We start from the raw sequence: 22999 nt of genomic DNA, 5'->3' as shown, positions 1-22999 counted from the left end.
GATATGTATTGCAAACCTAGAACCTCAGTTGAGAATTGAGTTGTACAAATGTTGTTCTAACTTAATTAAATTCAGTCACTCAACTTCCTAGAATATTCTCACCATGGGGTGCGGGTAGATAGGCTAAAGTTGAATATGGGCATGTGACATTTATTATTTTTGTTTCTAGTTGCATGAACATGCTGCATATCTCGTGGACAGTCTGTGGGAGAGTTCGCAAGAGCTGCTTAAGGACTGGGAGTGTATGATCGAACTTCTGGTAGAAGAACCTGTCCAAGGAGAAGAAGGCACGAGTTATACTTTTTAAAAATGTTAATGGGCATTAAGATTTTCAAGGAACATAATGCTGTTTGAAGGTTGAACATTCCAGTTGCCGTCTCTTTCCTGCTTAGAAGAATGATTGAGGAAATATTGCCAAGCAGTGATAAATGGGCCATTTTTTTCAGTCCGAGATCTGTTTGAAATGTTATTTCTTGCATTCAGTCACAAGCACCATTATTGTGTTCTCAAAAACTGTTCATAAATATGTGAAAAACTCTATAATAATCATTCTTATTTTACAAGGAAACCCCCAACCATAGAGAACGAGGCAAACTAGGCGATGGAAAAGAGGCAAACGAAACCCTCCAAATCTATCATATGTACTACTCCTTTAATTTCATATATCCCTTTCTCATTGGCTGATAGTTCGCCAGTTATCTGTGTCCACTCCTGACACAAACTCTTCAACATGGATTTTTCAACTAGTAAAAAGCTTTTTAGCCATAATCGAGGTTAATTGAATGAAGTTGTAAAGCAGTATAATGTAAATGATTTAAGAGAAAAAGCACAGAATTAAAGATAATTCTCATCTAAGTGCTGATAAATTATACCTCAAATGAAATCTGAAACCGCTTAAGTCCAAAAGAGGTGAATCTGATCACATTGCCGTAATGTGATATCACTTTGCAACAGTCCAGATCTAAGCACTTACCTTTAAAAGTTTTTAATCAGGGGACCTAAATATAATAGTCTGTGTTCATTGTAATTCTAAATGCCCTTGTTCAGTACTATGGTAAAGCAAGCATTCTCTTTCTTTTCATGTAGAAGGAGCAATGTGTCATACAAACGCCTAGCATACCTGTCTTGCATTTTGGTCATAAAGATTAATAGAATCAGAAGGCACCCTACCATGTAGTGCAGACTCAAGTGTAAAACATTTTTTGAGTAGGAATACGAAACTGGTAGATAAATATCCTGCATCACATTAGTCACAATATACGAAAGGACCACATAACTGAGTCAACGATCTTTATTCAAATTCACATAAAATCATAAAGGAGCACATTACAAGAGCACCTAAAACAATAATAAAAATAATAAAATACGAAGTTCAAAATAGTAGTGCTTAATTCCACAAATGCATACATCACTCAGTGAATGTTTTCCTCAAACGAACTGCACCATATAGCAAGAAAGCTAAGTTAGAACAAGTCAGAGCACCAGCCAACAACATTAAGTAAAACAGGGCAGGTCGAACTTGTGCAAACTGTTTAGCAGTAAGCAAAGTGACAATATATATATCTTAAACTTTTGTAAAAAAGTGCAAAACATGGTAAAGTGTAAAGTATCCTGAGCCGAGCAGTTAATAAAACTACAAGGGATCGAGGTAGCGCCATTGGAGCTTCCACATGGAACTGCCAGTATGATGCATTATTATTAAGTTATTTCATCACTTAAAAATGTAGGCCGCTGCTGTAGTTCTGCTTGATTGAATACAATATGTGGCCATAACAAGCCTGGACTATATAGTTACCTCCGCTTTCTAGTTGCAGTGGCCACTTTTTTACTGACTTTTCAGTGATGATGAAGACATCACAGCACTGATAGCACATGAAAGAGGCTGCTGTGCAGCAAGTACCTCCTCAACCTAGCATAATAGGGTTGTGCATATAGAACACTGAAAACTCAAGTTTGATGGCATGTGTTTATGTTGATTCACATGCTCTGCATACTCCTGCCATCTAGTGTTGGGTCTGGATGTGTACAAATAGTTTTTCTTAGAAGAATCTGTTGGAGTTACGAGGTGGTAGTGCGCAAGGACATCAACCTCATTGTTAGATTATTTTCTTTCCGCCATTGGGTTCAGACATGTTCCTCGAGGCTCCGGTTTGATATCGCTTCAGGTTGAAATACCTTTCCATACTTGACGGTATTGTTTTCACACGCATCTTTTTCCACTCCTATCAAAAAGAGGAAGAAATTCTTGCTTTGTCAATTCGAAGAGCTTTGCTCTGGGCTTCCGGGCCTTGTCTGGCTCCCTTGCTTGTTTCTCACGATTGGGTGCGTAAAGAGAATGTGCTTCTAAGGGAACAGACACCCTTTTGATTTTGTCTGAGGTGTCCTGCCAAACATCCAGACGCAGACCTCCACTCGGTTTGTGACCTCTGCTTATCTCCTCATCACAACGAGCAAAGCTGTGAGGCCTGTCTATCATTTTGAGCGAAGAAGATGCTGCATGATCATCTGGCGTGTAGAAAAGAAATGGAGTGTAAAGAGTTGGAGGAGACACCGAACATCTTCGATATCCAAGACCTAGACCTGCATGAAGAGCTACATTAAGCTTCTGAGACAGAGGAGGCCTTCTCCATTCTTGACTCCAGTTTCGGAATCCAGCGCTGAGACCAGTGTGAACATGCAAGAAATAACAGTGGCGCAGCACGCAGTACAAAGGCCCCTGTCTTAACCAAGAAACATTTGGCACCGGCTGAACATAAGCCTGCTGGGACACCAGTGCAATCAGGCATTGGTAGGCACCGACCAACTGCCAAGGATGCCCGCCCTCTGGCTCGGGACCAAAGGCTAAGCCTACAGCTCCAGCCCATGTACTGGCTTTGAAGGGTTTGAATCCAAACCAACCAGTGATCTCTTCAGTTCTGTCAACATCAGCACCAATCATTTCAGTTACAAAATAAAGGCCTCTTTCGCACTGAAAGTCTTGACAGATGGATCGAAATTGACTGTTTTGGCACTGGAGCCTATTTTACAGACTATGGCGAACAAACTCAAACCGAAGCAATAGACAATTCATATTCAACCCAATAATGATTGGATCGTTGCTAAATCATCAAAGCTGACACCATCTCAACCCAAACGTCACTCTTCATTCAATGAGGCCATAGATTTACCAACACCTCTGAAGAAAAAGAACATGGCCACCAGCCCAATTCCTCTGCCTTTACCACTCTATCCACCTCCACCACATCACTCCCACTCAGACATAGAAGCTATAGTAAGGAGAACACTATAAAGATCTCCACAATCCTATGTAGAAGATCAAGAGGGGGATGATTGTAGTAAAGTACCCTCTTTTGGCATGGTTACCCTCACTTTTTGCCGGCTGTCTGTGTTTTTAACTATTCACTGGGATCCTACTAACCAGGACCCAAGTGACTGCAAATGGACCCTCCAGGAACAGATAATCTGCAACTCCAACAACGACTCCGCTTTGCAACATTGTTTCTCTGGCTCCTTTCAGCAACGGCAACATTTCCCTGGCTGTCCATCCTCTGATGGTGACGAGTCTTCAGCCTCTGCAAGAAGGAATCTCCCTTGGAGTGAAGGAGTCACTTCCCTGTATCCACAGGCACCAACTGCAACGACGACTGGCTGCGTGGATCCTCTCTCTCTCCGACGAAATTGCGTGGATCCCGCATCACATGTGGTGGTCTGGAGTGGTCCCCTTGGTCCTCTCTACCAGCTTGCCAACGTGGGAGAAGGTAAGCCCTTGCCTCTCCTTGGGGGACAGTATCCCTGTGCACCGCGACTTTTGCAGCTACCCTCCTTGGGTTGAGTACCCTCGGACCTTCCTGGTCCCCAGCAGCTCTGCAACTCTTGCCTTTGCCAAGGCTTGTTGGTGCTTTTTCTACACCACTGACTGACTGAAACTTTTCTTCCAACATGGGACATTGACTGCATCACTCCTGGATCACTTCACCCGCTCCTGTGCCGCATGGCCAACTCCTGATCTTCACCATTGACTTGGTCCTTCATCTCCAGAAGGGTGGGTAGTGGCTCCTGTTAGTGAGTAAAGTAAAAGACTTGCACTTCCAGTCACCGGGGGTTAGGATGTCCACAGTTTGGGTTTAAAGTTAACTCTAGACAACCCACTACTAGCAACACAGAAGTTAAATACCTGTGTCTTCAGAGGGAAGACGAGGGGAGGGGGGAGAGGAAGGTGCACACTATCATTTTGATATACTGTATACAGAGCCAACTTCCTACATATCTGTTCGTGACATGTAGTGCTGTAGATTCACATGCACCTGCTCTGCTCCCTAGACACCGGTGGCCGTAGCAGATATAAACACTTCAAATGCATGGACATCTTTCTAACACTCCATTCTCACCCGACTGTGGGAAAACAATCTAACAAATGAGTTGATGCCCATGCGCACTATCACCAAGGGAAGGGATCACTTTATCTCGTTACTCCCAACAGCTTACATGCCACGAACAGATGCTTACGGGGTAAGTAAAATAAAACGTAATTTTTTGTGTTTCTACGATTTTCTTGTTTTTGCTGGTTTGTGTGGGGCAAATAAAATTGTGCTGTTCATGTGGTGGAACTTGGCTGTGATCATTGACACTGTATGCATGTTCTTCAATGACTAGATTTAAAACTAAAAAGTTAAGATTGGGTGCTGAAAGCATATACATTGTCTAAAATCAGTCATGCTTTCAACTAACAATCCAACAAAACATGCCTTTCCTTGGTCAACTTTTGAGCGGTCTCTTATGTAACACAGATCCTTACAAAATAAAGAATCATTTTATTCCCAGAACAGCCAAAAATATGTGGCCGGTGAAGCATTACGTTGCTAAGCACAAAAAAAACAAGGCTGATCGTGGTCCAATTCTTGGGACGGTACCACAGCCATGCCCATATCTTAATCCAGGTAAGTCCAAGGTCTTATTCTCTACCAGCTGGAGCAAGTGGGCCTTAAATTTCACCAGCTTCACATCAGGTTGAGACTTTTAAGAGTGATCTGCTGCAACTTTTTTGCTTGCTTCCATTTCCTTCTGGAGCACCTTCAGGCCCCACAGATGTGTCTGGGCTCCCAATAGAACTTCAGCCCTCAGTGCTGCCACTGCACCATTTAACCATGTTGGGCCACCATATAGATCTCTGCCAGCATTGGGCAATGTCTCTACAACCTTTGTCAAGGGCCATGCTGACCTCAGCCAAGAGGCTTCGGTTCTGGAACTGAGCGTGATGCCAGTTTCTCATCAGGAGCCGAGTTCAGCTAGATATCGGCCGATGTCTCTCTTCTTGTGGGAGGATACTGCCCCTTTGAGTTGCCACAAGAACTACACGCGGCTTAAGGATATTTTTATGTCAGATTTAGGAGCAATTTGTGGTCTGCAGAGTGCTCCACTTGACGAGAATAAGGAGGTGGGAAACCTTGTATTGCCACCTTATATTTATGCTGTTTTTTAATTGGGGTTCTAGAATGTCAGTGGCCTTAATACCTCCCATGGAATGTAACACTGTTCCCTGCTGGGCCTAGTTTCCAATTGTGTTATGAAAGTTATTCTGCTGACAGAAATCTTGCGGACTGGCTCTTCCACTTCGGAGTTCTTGCTGCCCTTCAAAGAAGCCTTGGCAGAGGCCTTGGTGGCAGCATGGTCAAGAATGTTTGGTGCCACCACCATTGAGTCTCCACATTCTGAGGTACCTCAAGTCTTCTCCTAGTGGCCTGGTAGTTTGCAGGTGGGGAGCATAGTGGTTCAGGCTTCCACTACCAAAGTAATTCTGAATGCCTCCCTTTCTGCTTTTGCTGGAAAGGAATCAGCTTTACAAAGCTACTCTACTGCTTTTGCCATGTCTGAGACATCTAAGAAAAGACTCTTATGACCCTGCAAAATATGTGGGAAGAGAATACTTCATGTGGACGATTTCCACAAGAATGGTCTACTGCCTCCTCCCCTCAACAAAAGGTAAGACTGTAAAGTTGGTCATACTTTATCCACTTAAACCTTCGAGGACCGGGAGATAGGAGGCTTCTTCTAAGGCTGCCGAAGGCCCAGTCTAATAGCTCTCCTACTGCTGAGGAAGGTAGTGATCTCTTTTCCACATCTCAGAAGAGATCTCATAAGAGGGAAAGATTCCATGACCAGCGAATGTCAGAGGTGGCAAAAAAAAGCTCTTAAAAATCTCATCATGGGTCTGCCAAGGACAGCTCAAAAAAGGAGAAAAGGGAATACATCTCAGACTGCCAGATTGGAGCCCAGTACTCCCATCTATAACTGGAGCTCATCCTCCAAGGTCCTCTGCAGAACCGTTGACAAAAGTCTAAAACTTTACATCTCTTGTTGACTATCTCACCGTAGAGAGCAATATCATTGACGGTTACCACAGTCACAATGGCAGCATCGACGCCTTCCAGCTCCGCGTTTGCATCAATCCCATCGACGAGGATTTAAATGTCAACGAAAACTCAGTCCAAGCCAAAAACTGTGTCTGGGACAAAAACTCTGTCCACGACTAAACCATTATTACAGTTGACGCTACCATCGACCAGATTTACACTGACAGTGAAAGTCACTAGGCAGCCTGCTTCCACAATGTCATGGACAGCACTAAGTCCCCAAAAATGTTCCTCTTGCCAGAGCATCCTTCACGGTATAAGGTGGACCTTTCGGTCAGCCCATAGCCCAGCTGAACCCCATGTAAAAGTTCAGGAGGAGGATGGGGAAGAGTATGAGCATTATTATGGGGAATACTACAATCCACTACAAACAAAATATGTGGACAGACTTAGACATTATGGGGACATCACTAGCAGATGACGAAACTCCTTCATGTGAGGGTACGGCACATGTGCCTATGTCTCTAGTTCAAGACCTCCACGCAATGTTAAGACTACCAAAAAAGGTTCCCCGAACTTCCAAGAAAGCAGCCTGCTGCTCTGCCTCGGTCTCCTTGAACCTCAGGGCCCACATCGCACTTGTAACCCCCAGTATTACCCCTGTGTAGAACTTAAGTGCCTCCTGGAGAGGAACCATCGTCAACAGGTGAGAACAGAGGACGATGAAATAACGGAGACTCAACCTAGTCAAAATGGAAGGGACGATTACCTGAATCCCACCACATCACCTCCTGCACTGCAGCCTGTGCACTCCCCTGCAGAGGACATAGCAGGATTTTACAATTTGATGAGTAGGACTGGAAAGGTTTCAACTGCCAATATTAGTCAAGCAGTCTGACTGCGTTTTCTATGATTTTAAAGAGCTGGCAATGAAATCAGTGCAACCCATACCCTTTGTTGACTACATATGAGAAGAGGGCACACAAATTGTGAAAAACCCAGCTACTTTAGCAGCAGTGTTGCTGCTACGGATAAAAAAATACAATGCACCAGAAGCCTCACCTGCTTGCCTAATCAGACATCTTAAACAGGACTCAATCTCTCAAGCAGCTCAACTTCATTCTAAGAACCCCTCCACGCCTATCTCTGCTCCACCAAACAAGGGCAGGCATTTACACGATATAGGGAATAGGTTTTCAACAATGTCTGCCATCAGTTCCTGCAGCCATCTCTCTGGCCATATTGGGTCATTATTACAGGCAAATGTGATCTGATATCCATGAAATCAAATTTACATCCTCTACAAGCATCACCTGAACAGTTACTATCCTATCTCCTCTCACTAGCTCAGACAGGACTGGTGCATGCATCTGTTAAGGTACATCTCACTGAAATATCAAGATTTAGACTTGCATCAAACTATTTATGAAAGGATTGTTGAGTCTTTCCTCCAGTAAGGGCTTCTCCCCCAGACTGGCAGCTAAACATAGTTGTAACTCACCTCATGAAGAGTTCATTCGAACCCATACACAATGCAGACCGGAAGAAAATGAGTTATCTGTAACTGTAGTTATCATATTTTTTTTACCTGTTTGGCTCCAAAGTTGTATGGTGCAATTTGCTTGTTAGAGCGATATACTCCTGCTCTTTGGGACAAGGTGAGCAAGATCTTGCACAACCTGCCCAAGGAGTTATGTAATTCCTTTGTCCAAACAGTCCCCTATGGATGGGTTAAGACTAAATACTTTTTACAGTGTGGACCAGGCATCCGTCTGTGAAGGCAAAGCTATGGCACCAATGTGGTTGTTGACAGTCATGCTCGGAAATGTGCCACACATTTTTTGTGAGGATATGAAGGTGTCTCTTTTGGACATGCCTTTTGATGAGTCCAAGATCTTTAGGAACAAGACTGGCTTGAAGTTTGGGAGGACTAGGGTGTGGTTGATTATTCAGAGATCGCCATTGAATGGCCTGCTCCATGGAAGTTTGCTATCTCTGGCCCACCAGTTTATACCAGAAGTTCTAAGGCAACTACTAAGGACATGGTGGTATCATAGGCCATGATCACCAGCAAGGTCAGTTGTCCTCTTTCTCGACAGTCACTGACTGCTGCCAGGCCTGTTTTTAATAAGAGTTCAGAACTGTGCTCACTTTTGGTCTGCAATAGAATAACAGTAGTATCACAATTAGATACTGGGTCTTGTGGGTGACCAGGTGTAGGAAAATGCCTCTGTTGGCATGGTTACTACCTAACTTTTTGTCTTTTGTTGATGCTAGTTATGATTGAAAGTGTGCTGGGACCCTGCTAACCAGGCTGCAGCACTGGTGTTCTTTCCCTAAACTGTACCTTTGTCTCCACAATTGGCACAGCCCTGGAACACTGATAAGTCCCTTGTAAATGGTACCCCTGGTACCAAGGGCCCTGTGACCAGGGAAGGTCTCCAAGGGCTGCAGTATGTATTATGCCACCCTGGTGACCCCTCACTCAGCACATGCACACTACCTCACAGCTTGTGTGTGCTGGTGGGAAGAAAAAGACTGAGTCGACATGGCACTCCCCTCAGAGTGCCATGCCCACAACCCACTGCCTGTAGCAAAGGTAAGTCCCCCCTCTAGCAGGCCTTACAGCCCTAAGGGGGGGTGCACTATTCCACAGGTGAGGGCATAGTTGCGTGAGCACTATGCCCCTACAGTGTATCATTTCTTAGACATTGTAAGTGCAGGGTAGCCATAAAGAGTATATGGTCTGGGAGTTTATCAAACACTAACTCCGCAGTTCCATAATGGCTACTTTGAATATTGGGAAGTTTGGTATCCAACTTCTCACCACAATAAATCCACACTGATTGATGCCAGTGTGGGATTTATTGAGAAATGCACACAGAGGGCATCTTAGAGATGCCCCCGTATACCACTCCAACTACTAGTACTAGGCTGACAAGTTTCTGCCAGCCTGCCACATCCAGACGGGTTTCTGGCCACATAGGGTGAGTGCCTTTGTCACACTGGCCAGGAACAAAGCCTGTACTGGGTGGAGGTGTCTCACACCTCCCCCTGCAGGAACTGCAAAACCTGGCGGTGAGCAACAAAGGCTCAAGCCTGGTGTTACAGCACCCCAGGGCACTCCAGCTAGTGGAGATGCCCGCCCCCCAAACACAGCCCCCACTTTTGGCGGCAAGTCTGGAGGAGATAATGAGAAAAACAAGGAGTCGCCGCCCTCCAGCGAGGACTGTCCCTATGGTGTCCTGAGCTGACTCCTGCCTTAGGAAATCCTCCATCTTGCTTTGGAGAATTCCCTCCCCCCCCCCCCCCCAATAGGATTAGGAATGTGCCCCCCTCCCCACAGGGAGGAGGCACAAAGAGGGTGTAGCCACCCTCAAGGACAGTAGCCACTGGCTACTCCCCCAGACCTAAACACACCCCTAAATTGAGTATTTAAGGGCAACCCTGAACCCAGGAAAACAGATTCCTGACAACCTACAAGGAGGACTGCTGACCTGAAAGCCCCGCAGAGACGACGGAGACAACTGACTTGGCGCGAACCCTACCAGCCTGCCTCCAGACTCAAAGAACCTGCACAGTGACACATCCAGCTGGACCAGTGACCTCTGAGGACTGCCCTGCAATCAAAGTACCAAAAAACGCCTGTGGACAGCTGCTCTGTCCAAACAGCAACAAAGAAACCATCTTTAAAGGGACTCCAGCCTCACTGTGGAAGCATGAGTCTCCAACACTCGGCACCGACGCCCCCGGCTCGTGTCCAGAAGAACCAACACTGCAGAGAGGATCCCCAGGCGACTCCATCGACTTGGACACCCTGAGATGACCTCCCTGCACCCCCACAGCGATGTCTGCAGAGAGAATCCAGATGCTTCTCCTGACCCCGACTGCTCTGTAACAAACCAACCCGACACCTGGAAGAAGCACTGCACCCGCAGCTCCCAGGCCTGGGAAACCAACTACTGGTGCAGTTGTGACCAACAGGCGGCCCTCATCCTTGCCCAGTCAGTGGCTGGCCCGAGAAGCCCCCCCTATGCCCTGCGGCATCGCCAGAGTGACCCCCAGGGCTCTCCATTGATTTCTGCCTAAAACCCAACACCCCCCAAATGCTCTACAGAACCCCCTGGTCTGCTCCCCACGGACACAGGTACTTACCTACTTGCAAACTGGAACCAGAGAACCCTTGGTCTCCATAGGTGCCTATGCTATTTGGGTCCTCCTGCACCTGACCAGCCTTGTGTTGCTGGTGCTGGGTGTTTGGGGTTGACTTGAACCCCCAACAGTGGGCTGCCTATGCCCAGGAGACTGAACTTGTAAGTGCTTTACTTACCTGAAAAACTAACCATTACTTACCTCCCCTCCCCACAGGAACTGTTGATTTTTGCACAGTGTCCACTTTCAAAATAGCTCATTGCCATTTTTGCCAAATCTGTGTACATTACTGTTTTAATTCACAGTTCAATATTTGCCTATGCCAGGTACCTTAGAATTTATGTACTTAATTGAATTCTGAATCTTGTGGTTCTAAAATAAATTAAGAAAATAATATATTTCTATATAAAAAAAAAACTATTGGCCTGGGGTTAATTCATTGAGTATGTGTCCTCATGTATTGCCTGAGTGTACACAGCAAATGCTTAACACTACCCTCTGATAAGCCTACTGCTTTTCACAAAATAGAGCATTGGTATTATCTAATTTTGCCACTATCAACCTCTAAGGGGAACCCTTGGACTGTGCGCACACTATCTCTCACTTTGAGATAGTATAAACAGAGCCAACTTTCTACACAAGGTGTTCATCTGTATGTTATGGCTGAGAATGTGGACAGCTGTGGATGTTCCATGGGTTGGCTGTTGCATTAAGGTGCCAGTTAGTCGAGTACAAAGTGTCTTTAATAAAATAATGCTTTCAGCAGTCTTTGGAGTCATGCCACTGCTAAGGCATCTGGTCCTTGTTTGTGAAAACCTAGTATTTTACCATAACATTATTATATGTTGCGAAGAAGAGATTAATTCCATATGTAGACGTGCTAGATCTTCTTCAGGTGGTTCCCAACTAACTGTTTTCCACCAAACTCAAATGCCAACACTTTTTTTTATATGCTTCCAGAATATAACTTGCTATCGAATATCCTTTTGTTTCTCTGGTCCAAGAGTGTTCTGCATATTATTGTTTCTAGTTTTCTTCTGGTAGGACGACTCAAAAGCTTGAGCTTTAGAATGCTGGGATGATTATCATTCCTTCAAAAACCCTGGTGCCAAGGGCAGGTGATCCCCCTCCGCTCTAGAAGTCTGTCTTAAAATGGTAAACAACTTCTATCATTTCCATGGTCTAGTCTATGGCATCCAGCCCACTTGCATGGGAGCACAGTGCGGTGGAATCCCAAGAGCTGAGGATCTTCCCTATTTTTGTCAATCTGACTCAAGCATTTTTCCTGGACAGCACCTTTCCTTAGTAAACGTAAATTTACCCAACTGTTTATGAAATAAGAGCCCCTTGTTTCCCTGAGAACTTAATCTTATTCCTTGACCCCCCCCACCCCTCCAAGCTGAGTCTCCTATTCATCCACCAGTTTAATACTCCTCAATTCTACCTTCCATTGGTGTTGTACTGAATACTACATTCTACATACTACAGTCAGCAGTTGCCAGACCATATACTGTGCGTGGAGGAATCCTATCTCACTCATGCCCCTGATGTGATAATTTTTAAGATAGTCCCCGTTGGTGGATGTATCCTACGCCAGAGTAAATCTATTTCCTGGAGCAGGTGAGTGGTTGTAAATTACACAGGGTTGGGGGTTCTCATTCCATGATAGCCATAAAGGATTCCAAATTGGTTCCAGGCTGAGAACTGCTCTCGTTTACACTTGCAGTATTCCATAAAGATAATGCTATTTAAATTGCTTTAGATTTCCAGGTATCAATACGGAACTGTTTTGGCTGTATAGACTCTTATCGGCCAGCTGACTGTGAAATATGCAAACCTAGCTTGATTAGGTGATTTTATTTTTCTGATGGAAGATCGTCCGGACTCATTTGTATCACTTTTAACCCAGATTAACAAATTTCGTTTTTTCTCAGCTAGCTCAGCTAGTGGATGGGGGTCTACCCATACAGCTGTCAAATTGCCATCCTATCCCATAACCCTAGTATAACAGTGGAACACCTCCATTTGATAGTCTGGTCCTACCCTTGCCTAATCATCTTGCCTAGTGCTGGTCCACCTAAACTGGTGCAGGTCAAATTAAGACCTTTGCACCCTGCACTAAAAAGCCATCCGATACTACAGCAGACAAATTGCAGCTCTAATGCTAATACCAAAGACTTGCGATTATTGTCAAAATTGAGGAAGTATCGGAAGCCAAAATGTAGATTTGAATTTAATGTTAAATAATTCTAAAAGTAAACATAGAAAAACTTTCTCAGCTGGTCTCCTCTGCCCTTAAGCCAGCTTATTACAATTTACACCTGTCCTTCAGAGACCTTATGCAATAAACTTACACTTTTCTTTCACAAAAATATAATTTTGTATGTACAATAGTCACAAGTGATGAAAAAAAAACAATCTCCCATGAAATGTGTTCTCCTATCAATGACCACTATCACAGCTGAGCTAAAACTACCCCACTGCCTCCACCACCCTGACAGTCTGTAGCTCTGACGCTACGCTTATCTCAGGGCATTAAGCCTATGTAATATTAGGCAACAGAGTTCTACATATTCTGCACCAGCCATGTTCTGAAATAGTTTTCAAGTGATCTGCACTACACATCTGTTCATTTGTCAACATAACTTTTCACAGATGCCTTGTATCTGAGGCATTCGTGAAAGGACAGATAATCCACTTGTTAACAAGCCAAATCTTGTTCTCAGTGTCCTATCAGATTTCATTTAGATTACCAGACTTCCGGTTAAGGCGGACACTTTGGAAGGTGTTTGCCACACAATTAGAGGATAGCCTTGAAAATCACTGTTTTGTCATCAATTCCTTATGGTTTTGGACCCAATTCATGGGACAGGGACTGCACTTGCTGCATTCTCTGGTCACTCTTTTGACTTTTTAGTTGAAGTATAGTGGTTCTCAAGGTAGTAGGCCTTTTACATTTTTTTTTTTTTTAAACAAATGATTTTCCATTGGGGCCTATGCTGACCAATGAATGATTGTTTGGATCACATTCTTATTGTCCCAATATTCACAGTATGTGTTGTTGCGTCCATGTCATTCTTATGTGCTTGACCCACTGAAGTCCTAAAAGGATCTCCACTGTTCATTCATTTAAACTTTTGCCTGGCTCCTTTGATAAGTTGTGAAAAGATACTTTAGTCATAAATCTTTTCGATTATGTGCAACAATGCATCAGATTTTCTGAAAACCCATCCAGGAGTGTTTAGCCTTTCAGAAAATACATACTAGATCAACTTCAGAGTTGAATGGCACTAAATAGCCTACAAATAGGCCCAAAATAGAGCTCACAATACTTGAAATGGAACAAAGGTCAATGCCATAATCTGCTCCCACTTGTGAGTTCTTGAGGCTCTTCCATGTGAAGTCAAAATCTAGCAGTGTACCTTGAACGATAGCTAATACTTGCTTTCACTGGCTTACTAATTTGGGGTATCTCTCTACAGGTTTGTCATTGAAGGTGGACACTGCCATTAACTACCACCTAGATTATTGTGTTTCGGTTTGGTAGCATCACAAATTCTTATGCTCCAAAGAGCCCAGAATATTGTCATTCACCTTGTGTTTTTGCATACCAAAAAATCACAACTGCAGCCACAAAATCTCTGCACTTGAATCCACATCATTTATATTTCAAAGAGGAGTGCTAGATACTTGAGGACTCATTATATTTTTAAAGTCTTGCAGAAATACTTAAGGTTGCTACCAGTACTAGGAACCTTAGGACCGTAGATCATAAGAGCAAGAAACTGGATTTTTATTTGTAATGGACTACCTTTGCTCAAGGAAAAATAACCCTTATCAGTGTGAAACCTCAAAGTCACCAAGTTAAACTGAGCTCAACCCCAATTCTTAACTTATGGTAATTTGTAAAGTATATATGCAGTACTAAAATACTAACAAAGTCAAAAATTGAAACAAAAAACAAAAACGGGTTAGAAAAAAAATTAATAACAAAATTACACCAAAATTACAAATCCAATAAGGTAGATTGCAGATATGCAATTTAAAGTTTTAAGGAAGCGCCAGGTGTCAAGAATAGTCAGTGGTTGCCGCAGACTGGGACCTAGACATAATTTGACATGGTCTGCGATGGAGCATGGGTTGGATGCACCAAGGGAGGGGGGCTGTCATGGTGAAAGATTTTACCTTCTGACTTTAGTCCTTTGTTACAATCCACTATACTTCTAAAGTCCCCAGAACCTTAGGGGAGGCACTTAAAGACACACTGGGTGTCAGACAAAAGCCAACACCAGGCACTAGTCCAGATTCAGTTGCCGTTGGGCAGCTGCAAGAAAGAAAAGATCTCTTGTAACTTGTTGTCTCACTGTAACCTAACAAAAGGTCAGCCATATGTCCCTTGCAGTCAACTTCTTTGTCCTATCCTTCAGGGTTCCTTTCTGGATATGGATGGCATGTCCAGTCATCTTTTATTCTTCCTCAGGCCCAAGAGTGTTCACAAGTGGGTGACTGGAGGTGCCTCATTTATACCTGGCTCTTGCTAGTGGGGTGAATGACTCAAGTGCATTCTTTAACCAATGGGCTAAAAGTTCCAGGAGCTAAACTTTGGTCATTTTCAAGATGGAAAAAGTCTTCGGCCCCACTAAACTTGGACTCTGTGTGTGGGGAGTGTACTGTGGTAATTCTGGTGTCCTCCCAATCTAACACCAAAATCCAGTTTGAAGCAGCCACTGTACCCACCATACACCCAGAGATAAAATTCTGGTAAATCAAATTAGGGTTTATCCTCAACCAGACAGTGGATATACAGTGTTTGTCTTCCTGTCAAGTGCACCTTTAGAGTTGGATGTAAACCCCAGCAAACCTGCCACGCATAATTTAACACTACAGGAAGATTTGACACTGTAATGTCACATATGATCCCAACAGCCTACACCTCGTGCCCTCATTCTTTAAGATTCAGTGAAGTCACTTACGCAGATTCAGGTCCGTGTTGGCTGTTGGGAGTAGCCGCACTTTACAAATACTGACTGATTGATTGATTGAATGAATGGTAACTTCCAGCTGGTGGAAGTGGGTGAGCAAAATTCAGATTTTGTGCATAGGCCAGCTTGGCATGCCGTAGTGAAAATCGCTGGAACTGTTAACATTACATTTCTATACATCCTGCTTTTAAGTACCATGCACCCTTCTGTGTGGGCCACAAGGCCTTCATAAGTGTGACCGATTTATATTTAAAAGGGAGTTTTTAAATGGTGAAAATGGTTTATTTTGATGGATAAAAATGGAGTTTAAACACTGCTACAGTCAGACTACAATGATAGGCCTGAACCCGTGTTTTACACTGTCACTGTAGTGGATGGCACAATAGATGCTGTAGTTCACTAGTGACATTAACTTAGACCCGGATACACTTTGGTACCATATCCTTCAGACTTACTGGTAAGTTAAATATGGCAATTAAAAGTATGCCAACTTCATCATGTTGAAAGGAGGAGTAACAGACACGTTACTACTGGTTAGCAGGGGTGAAGTGCAAATCGTTCTAGAACCAGCAGAAGCAGATTCAGGAATAATGAGGTAGGCCATCACATGAAAGATGTCCATTTCCTACTAAAAGTTACTCCTGGTCCCTCAATAGAAGCCATATGAAGGGGTCATATCTTTCTACCCCAGGACCTCCGCTTTAGAGTATACGTCTGCTTGAGCTTTCATAAATCAATGTCACTGACAATCTTCAAAAAGGTGCAGTAGATGCATCTATTTTAAAGTATTGACAGACCTTTTCAAGGGTGGTGTGGACACAAGCTCTGCAGAAAAAGTCCTTTCAACAGGAAGAAGGAAACCAGGGAGAGGTCATGGTTTGAGTGCTGTGTGACACATTGAAATCGATGAAATACTTTTTCTAAAAGGTGCTTATGATTGACCATTTTATCTGTAAATTAAGAGACTTACAAAAAATCAAAAACGTTTTCCTGTACAGATATTTATTTTTTCCCACCATTGGTCCGTAGGGATACTGAAAATTGTCCTCGAGCAGTTCAGTACTTACAGCATTTAAAGTAAACACGGTTTTTGTGAAGTATGCTCCTCTTAAGTGACAGTACCTTAAAACACGTTTATGGCATATGTAACTGTAGATACACATGTTCTGCCCACTCCTGCCATCTTGTGTTGGGCACAGCCACTTGCAAGCTGTTTTTTGGCCTAGGTTGTTGTGGTGTCTCAAGTATGTTGCAACACCACCCTTAGCCCACAATTGACCAGGGCAAAGGCTTCCACTCATCTTGTTTTCAGCAGTTTTTGATGGTGTTTGTCAGCTCTGGGAGTGATTAGGTTTCTTTAACAAACCTTTGATGCTAGTCATCTGGACTTCCATGTTAGTGACAGGAAAACATCTTTGAACAGTGCTTATCTTTGGTGCCATTTGTCAAGATCTAAGTTTCCAGTACCAAGACATCTTTGCCGGATAACAAACAAGAGGACTCCCTTTTGAGCTGTTTTGAGGTGGCTCCTTCAAGGAATCGAGTTCTATTTGGAGAACTACTTCAGAGTGTTGTGTGGACCACGGTCTTATAGTTTTGCCCTAAATACAATGCCAAACATCCCTGGTCAGACCAATATAGGGTCTGCAGTGTGTACCATAACTGAGCCAACCAGCTTGGTGTGTAGAGTGTTTCAATGCAAAAAGATCATTTGTCACAGATGCAAACACCACTGGTAAACCCTAGAATCTATCAGAAACATTCACCCAAGATGCACTATATATTTGGTCTGGAAGACCCTTTCGGCTCTGAAGGGAAGGGGCAGGTGTCGGACCATCAGGCCTACATAAGGAGAGCTGAGCTCAGAGGTTCTGTCCTTGAACGTCTCACTGGTAAAAGTCTAAGAAAAGGTGCAACTGCCACATCTTTGGCCCTTGCTTCATGTTCCGTGCTTGAGTCAAAGCCATGTGAAACTGCTCACAGGTCACCGCAGTGAACTGCTGTTGAAGGAGACAGGCCTATGTGGTTCGTGCTAGCTGGAAAAGGCACAAACCTTTGTTTACAGCTCAAGCTGCTGACACCTCTCAGCCATGAGATGCCTCCTCAGCAAGCCTGTGACCAGGTGCATTGAGCATCACCTATTCATGCTTGCTCGACTTTGTGGCCCTTAAAAGTGTCTCCAAGCCAAAATAGGGATGAAAGCTGAAACAGACCACCCTAACTCAGCTCTGAAAGATCCCTCTACTTTAGGGTCAGACTCAACTGAGGTGCCACAAGTCCTGCAGCTTCCAAAGATGCATGATGTCAAGCAGAAGATCTTTATCCGCCAGGGGGGAGATCATGACCAGACCATGCCCTCCTACCCCCTTCAAGCCCCTTCCTGCACAGGAACACCAGCACCGTAACCAGATCCCTAAAAAGAGAAGGCTCATTTATAAGGAGCTGCCTTCCAAAGAGCCACATCCCCCCCCCCCCGCCCCTTTTAAAAGATTTGGGACAGGGCCAATAGTCTTGAACCACTGCCCTTTTTTCCAGGCCCCCTTAACAGTGAAAAATGTCACGGCCCCTAGCAGCCTCGTCTAATCAGTCACCCCCCCCCCAATATTCACGGTCCACTATCTCAACAGGGCACTGATACAACCACAGGGGACCATACTATGAGCCTGTTGACCTGGGGAGAGGTATGACACCAGGGAGGACTAATGGGACAACCTTGACCTAGAACCCTCAACTAATCAAAGCTTCCCCTCCTGACAAACACTGCATAGCACACAGTTGTACAGAGCATAGGAAGCGGCCTGGTGTGTGGTGAGCACCTATGTTATCACCTTATACCAGGTCCAGGTATCCCTCATAGTGAGGTGTAACCAGTGTCTAGGAAGCCAGGCTCTCTAGCGGTAGCCGTGGATGAGCAGCCAAGACTTTTCTAGGAGAAATTCAAAGCTTATGTACACTGTAGTCACACAACACTTACACACATGAAAGAACCACATAGTGTTACACAAATACTAAAATACTGTACAGGCAATATTCTACTAGCAGGTGAATAAACACACTATATACACATTAGAAGTAAGTGATTAGATTAAAAGGCAATAAAAAACAGTGAAAACAATAGTAAGTACTGAAGGCTCTGGGGGGGACCAAACCATAATCTAAGAAAGTAGAATGCGAAAGTCGGGCCCCCACCCAAGGAGGTGGAATTGGTAGAGGAAAGCTGGATGAACTACAAACCAAGTTAACTACCATTGTGGTCCTCCGCAACTAGGAGAAGTGGTAAAGTACCTGGTTCTCTCCAAACCAATCAAAAGGACTTCAGAAGATTTTGCAAGACCCAGACAAGATTGCAAGACACCAAAGGTGGATCCTGGTTGAGGAAGACCTGTAAAAGAAGGGAACCAATTCCAGTTCACGTTGGCGCATCCGGTCGTGACCGGAGCCACTACCCCCACCTGACTGTGGGTGCAGGACCAGTTTGACTGTGGAAGAAGACAGTCAGCAGTGCAGCACTGGAGCAGCTGAAGAGTTCCTGAAGTGGTGTAGTCGACGTCCCACGGCGGAAGGAGGATTGCAGTCAGTCAGTGGTGTGGAAAAACCACCGACAAGCCTTGGCAAAGGCAAATGCCATGGAAGAAGAAATGTGGAGCTGCCGGGGACCATAATGGTCCAGGAGGACTCAATCCACGGAGGGGAGTCCCGGGTGAACCACCGCAGTGAGGAGAGTCACAGGAAGAGGAGACAGACCGCGCAGGCAGTAAGCACATGGGTCGCAGTGAGGCCCACACTAGACACCTTGGAAGGAGTCCTGTGTCGCAGGAGCAGCACGCAGAGGGCTGTATTTTGTAGGGAACAGTACTGAGGGGCTGGGGCTACACGGAGCCTGAAGATCCCTTGTGGGAGATGCCAACAAGCCATGATAGCTGCAAGAGACGCTGTGCACCTGGGTACTGTGCTGCATGGAGAGGCAAGGGATTACAGTCTCCCAAGTTTGACAGCTGGTAGAGAGGACCAAGGGGACCCCTCCAGACCACCACCCTTGATGGAGGATCCAAGCAGCTCTGGATTAGAGGAGATCCACGCAGCCGGTTGTCGTTGGTGCCTGCGGATGCAGGGGAGTGACTGCTTCACTCCAAGGGAGATTCTGTCTTGCTTCTCGTGCAGACTGAAGACTTGTCGCCCTCATAGGATGCTCAGCTGGGGAAATGTTGCAGTTGCTGGACAGAGCCGTGGAAACAGTGTTGCCAGCAGTCGTCGCTGTGGATGCAGATTGTCAGATCTGAGTGGGTCAAGTTGCAGATCCAGTGGCCAGAAGAAGTAGTAAATGATGCAGAGGAGTCCTGCTGGAATCTTACATGTCGAATATGATGACCCACCCAAGGAGGAGACCCACCCAAGAAGGAGACCCTAAATATCCCTGGAAGGGGGATTGGTCATCTAGAAAGGCGACCACCTTTTAGGAGGGGGCTGTGACGTCACCTGGCTGACATGGCCACTCGAATGCTCCCAGAGGCCTCTGCCCACCTTGGATTCAAGATTGCAGAATCAAGTGGCCACCTGGAGGAGCTCTGGGCACCACCTCTGGGGTGGTGATGGACAGGGGAGTGGTTACTCCCCTTTCCATTGACCAGTTTCGTGCCACAGCAGGGACTGGGCGGGGGAGGGGGGTCTCTGGACTGGTGCTAACTGGTTTATGCAAGGAGGGCACCAAATGTGCCCTTCAAAGCATGCCAATGGCTTGGGGAGGCTACCCCTCCGAAGACATGAAGCACCTATTTCCAAAGGGAAAGGGTGTTGCCTCCATCTCCCTTAGGAAATCCTTTGTTCTGCCTTCCTGGGCTTGAGCTGGTCAAGCAGCAGGAGGGCAGAAACATGTCTGTAGGATGGCAGCAGCGCGGGCTGCCCCGGAAAACTGCAAACTGGTAGGAGCAAAGCTGGGGGTCCTCTAAGGAGCCTCCAGAGTGCATGAAATCTTACAACCAATACTTACAACTGTATTGAGGTATGTATCTGGCATGTTTGATACCAAACATGCCCAGTTTAGGAGTTACCATTATATAGCTGGACAACTGTGTCCAGGACCCAGGTAAAATGACTTCCCTGCACTTATGAAGTCCAGGAAAATGGAGCTGGAGTTCGTAGGGGCACCTCAGATAATGCAGGGGTGCCCTCACACACAGGTACTTGCACCCTGCCCTCTGGGGTAGGAGGGCCTGCTATAGGGGTGACTTAGTGACCTGGTGCAATGACCTGTAGTGAAAAGCTGTATGCACTGTTTCAGGCAGGCTGCAATGGCAGGCTTGAAGACGCATTTTGCATGTGCTCCCATGGGTGACATAATACATGCTGCAGCCCATGGGGAACCCCTGGTACCCCAATGCCCTGGGTACCGAAGTACAATATACTAGAGACTTGCATGGAGGCACCAGTGTGACAATTGTGGGGTGTATGAAGTTAAAAACAACCAAATTTAGGGGGAGAGAGCACAGAAACTGGGGTCCTGTTTAGCAGGATCCCAGTGAACAGTCAAAACAAACTAACAGCATGCAAACAAGTGGGGGTAACCATTCCAAAAAGAGGGTACTTTCCTACATAGAGAACAGCTCAGCAACAGAACATGAAATCTCACCTTACAAAAGCGCAGGACGAGGACATCCTATTATTGGAGATTATTTATTGAACTGCAGTGTCCGCCCAATAACTTCCCATGCTTTGCAGCTTGCTTAAGACCTTGTCTGAAAACTTAATAGATCAAGTTAGAGCTAGAGATGTCATTCCTCCTCGGGTCCGAAAGCCATATGAAGTGCTCCAGACGACCCAGTGTATTTCAGTATCCCATCCTACTCGACTCACTAGTGGTTCACACTGCTAGATAAAAAGCCTCAGCCTAGGCAACAGGGGGTGTTCCTTCCCCAGATAAGGAGTGTAAGAGGATTGATGCGGCTGGCAAGCTTGTGGCTGTGGCAGGGTGGCCACACATAGAGAATTGCAAGAACAGTCAGACTACTATCAAAATAAAACTGCTATCACTGGAAAGAGGTGGAAGAGCTAATCAAACATCTCCTTGAAGCCCACTAGAAGAGTGACCAGGAACTGGCTGTAAAAAGCAAAATTATATCTTAGTCCAACATAGGTGCACAGAACTCTTCCAATACTCCCTCAAGAGAAGAATACCTGCATCCTGTTACAATGACATGAGGGTCTCCTAGTTGAGGCCAGAGGTTGAGCAACATCTCCTTGATATGCCCTACAGCAGAAAGCACCTCTTCGTAGGCCTTTATTTGGTTCAGTGCTGGAGAAGATAAGAGAACACACAAAAACCACTAAGGCGAGGGACACCTTACACACCACCACCCAGGTGTACGTTCTGTAAGCAGCAGGCCATAGGAGGATCTATAACATTTAATCTAAAACATTTACTCATCTTTAGAGGAAACAGTATCTCCAGCATTAGCCCTTTTAGTTACTGGAGGGACTCATGTCCTATGCCATCATTGGATACCTTGGCAATAGTAGAGGTGAGTGCTGAGATGCTCTAGGTAGTGCCTCTGCCTCTAATCAGTCACTCCCCCACATTTCCTCCTCCTCACACAACACTTGCTGGATGAAGACTGAAGTTCTTCCTTCCTCAGTGGGAGGAATAACCTCTAACAAATGTATGCTCTCGGTAGTACTATAAGGATACTTCTTTACTACTTGGCATGGCACCAGACCTACCACCTCACTGCTGTCATCATTAGTGACCATCAACAGTCAAAGGAGGAAGTGGAGATTCACATTACTAAAAGGGTCATCAAGTTGGTCCCTCCTCAAGGGTGTTGAAGTAGTTTTCCCCCGTACTACTTGATCCCCAAAAAGCACAGGAGGGAACTGTATGTTAGGCCTTGACCTCAAGGATACCTTATTCCATGTCGCAATACATTCAGCTCACCGTCGTTACCAGCGCTTTGTGGTAATTGGACAACACTACCAGTTTAAAGATCTACCCGAAGAGTGTTCACAAAATGTCTCGGTAGTGGTTGTGTACTGGTGCAGTAACACCATTGACCTCTTCCCTTACCTAGACAACTAAGTGGCAACAAAGATCAATGTATAATACACAGAGACAGCAGTGTCCTTGTTACAGAGGTTACGCTTCACCATCAATGTTAAAAATCCCATCTCCAGCAAGATCAACCATGTTCAAGGTCTCTTCTGAATGCGGTCATCAAGAAAGCCAACCCCAACGGAGGGTGATGGCATTCCAAAAGCTGTTGCCTCTTTTCAGAGACAACGTTGTCTTGCAGTAAGTAATGAAATTGTTGGGGATGATGGCTCCATCTATCGCAGTAATATCACACGTGTAGGAAGTTGGCTCTGTATGTGCTATTTCAAAGTAAGGAATAGCATGCACAGAGTCCAAGGGTTCCCCTTAGAGGTAAGATAGTGGCAAAAAGAGATAATACTAATGCTCTATTTTGTGGTAGTGTGGTCGAGCAGTAGGCTTATCAAAGGAGTAGTGTTAAGCATTTGTTGTAC

The 22999-nt window shown here is 45.1% G+C and overlaps 1 protein-coding gene across 5 annotated transcripts in view; it reads left to right on the top strand.

The window, feature by feature from the left end:
• STAG1 (STAG1 cohesin complex component) overlaps positions 1 to 22999 on the top strand; it is a 995019-nt gene that overhangs the window by 464838 nt on the left and 507182 nt on the right. For all 5 annotated transcript variants that reach the window (XM_069213542.1, XM_069213540.1, XM_069213544.1 and 2 more), the window contains one exon: positions 170 to 287. In XM_069213542.1, the coding sequence (XP_069069643.1) occupies positions 170 to 287 (118 nt within the window). The remainder of the gene's footprint in view (positions 1 to 169; positions 288 to 22999) is intronic.

This window comes from Pleurodeles waltl, chromosome 11 (assembly GCF_031143425.1).
Source record: "Pleurodeles waltl isolate 20211129_DDA chromosome 11, aPleWal1.hap1.20221129, whole genome shotgun sequence".
Classification (NCBI taxonomy): Eukaryota; Metazoa; Chordata; class Amphibia; order Caudata; family Salamandridae; genus Pleurodeles; species Pleurodeles waltl.
This window is presented reverse-complemented; position numbering and strand designations above follow the sequence as displayed.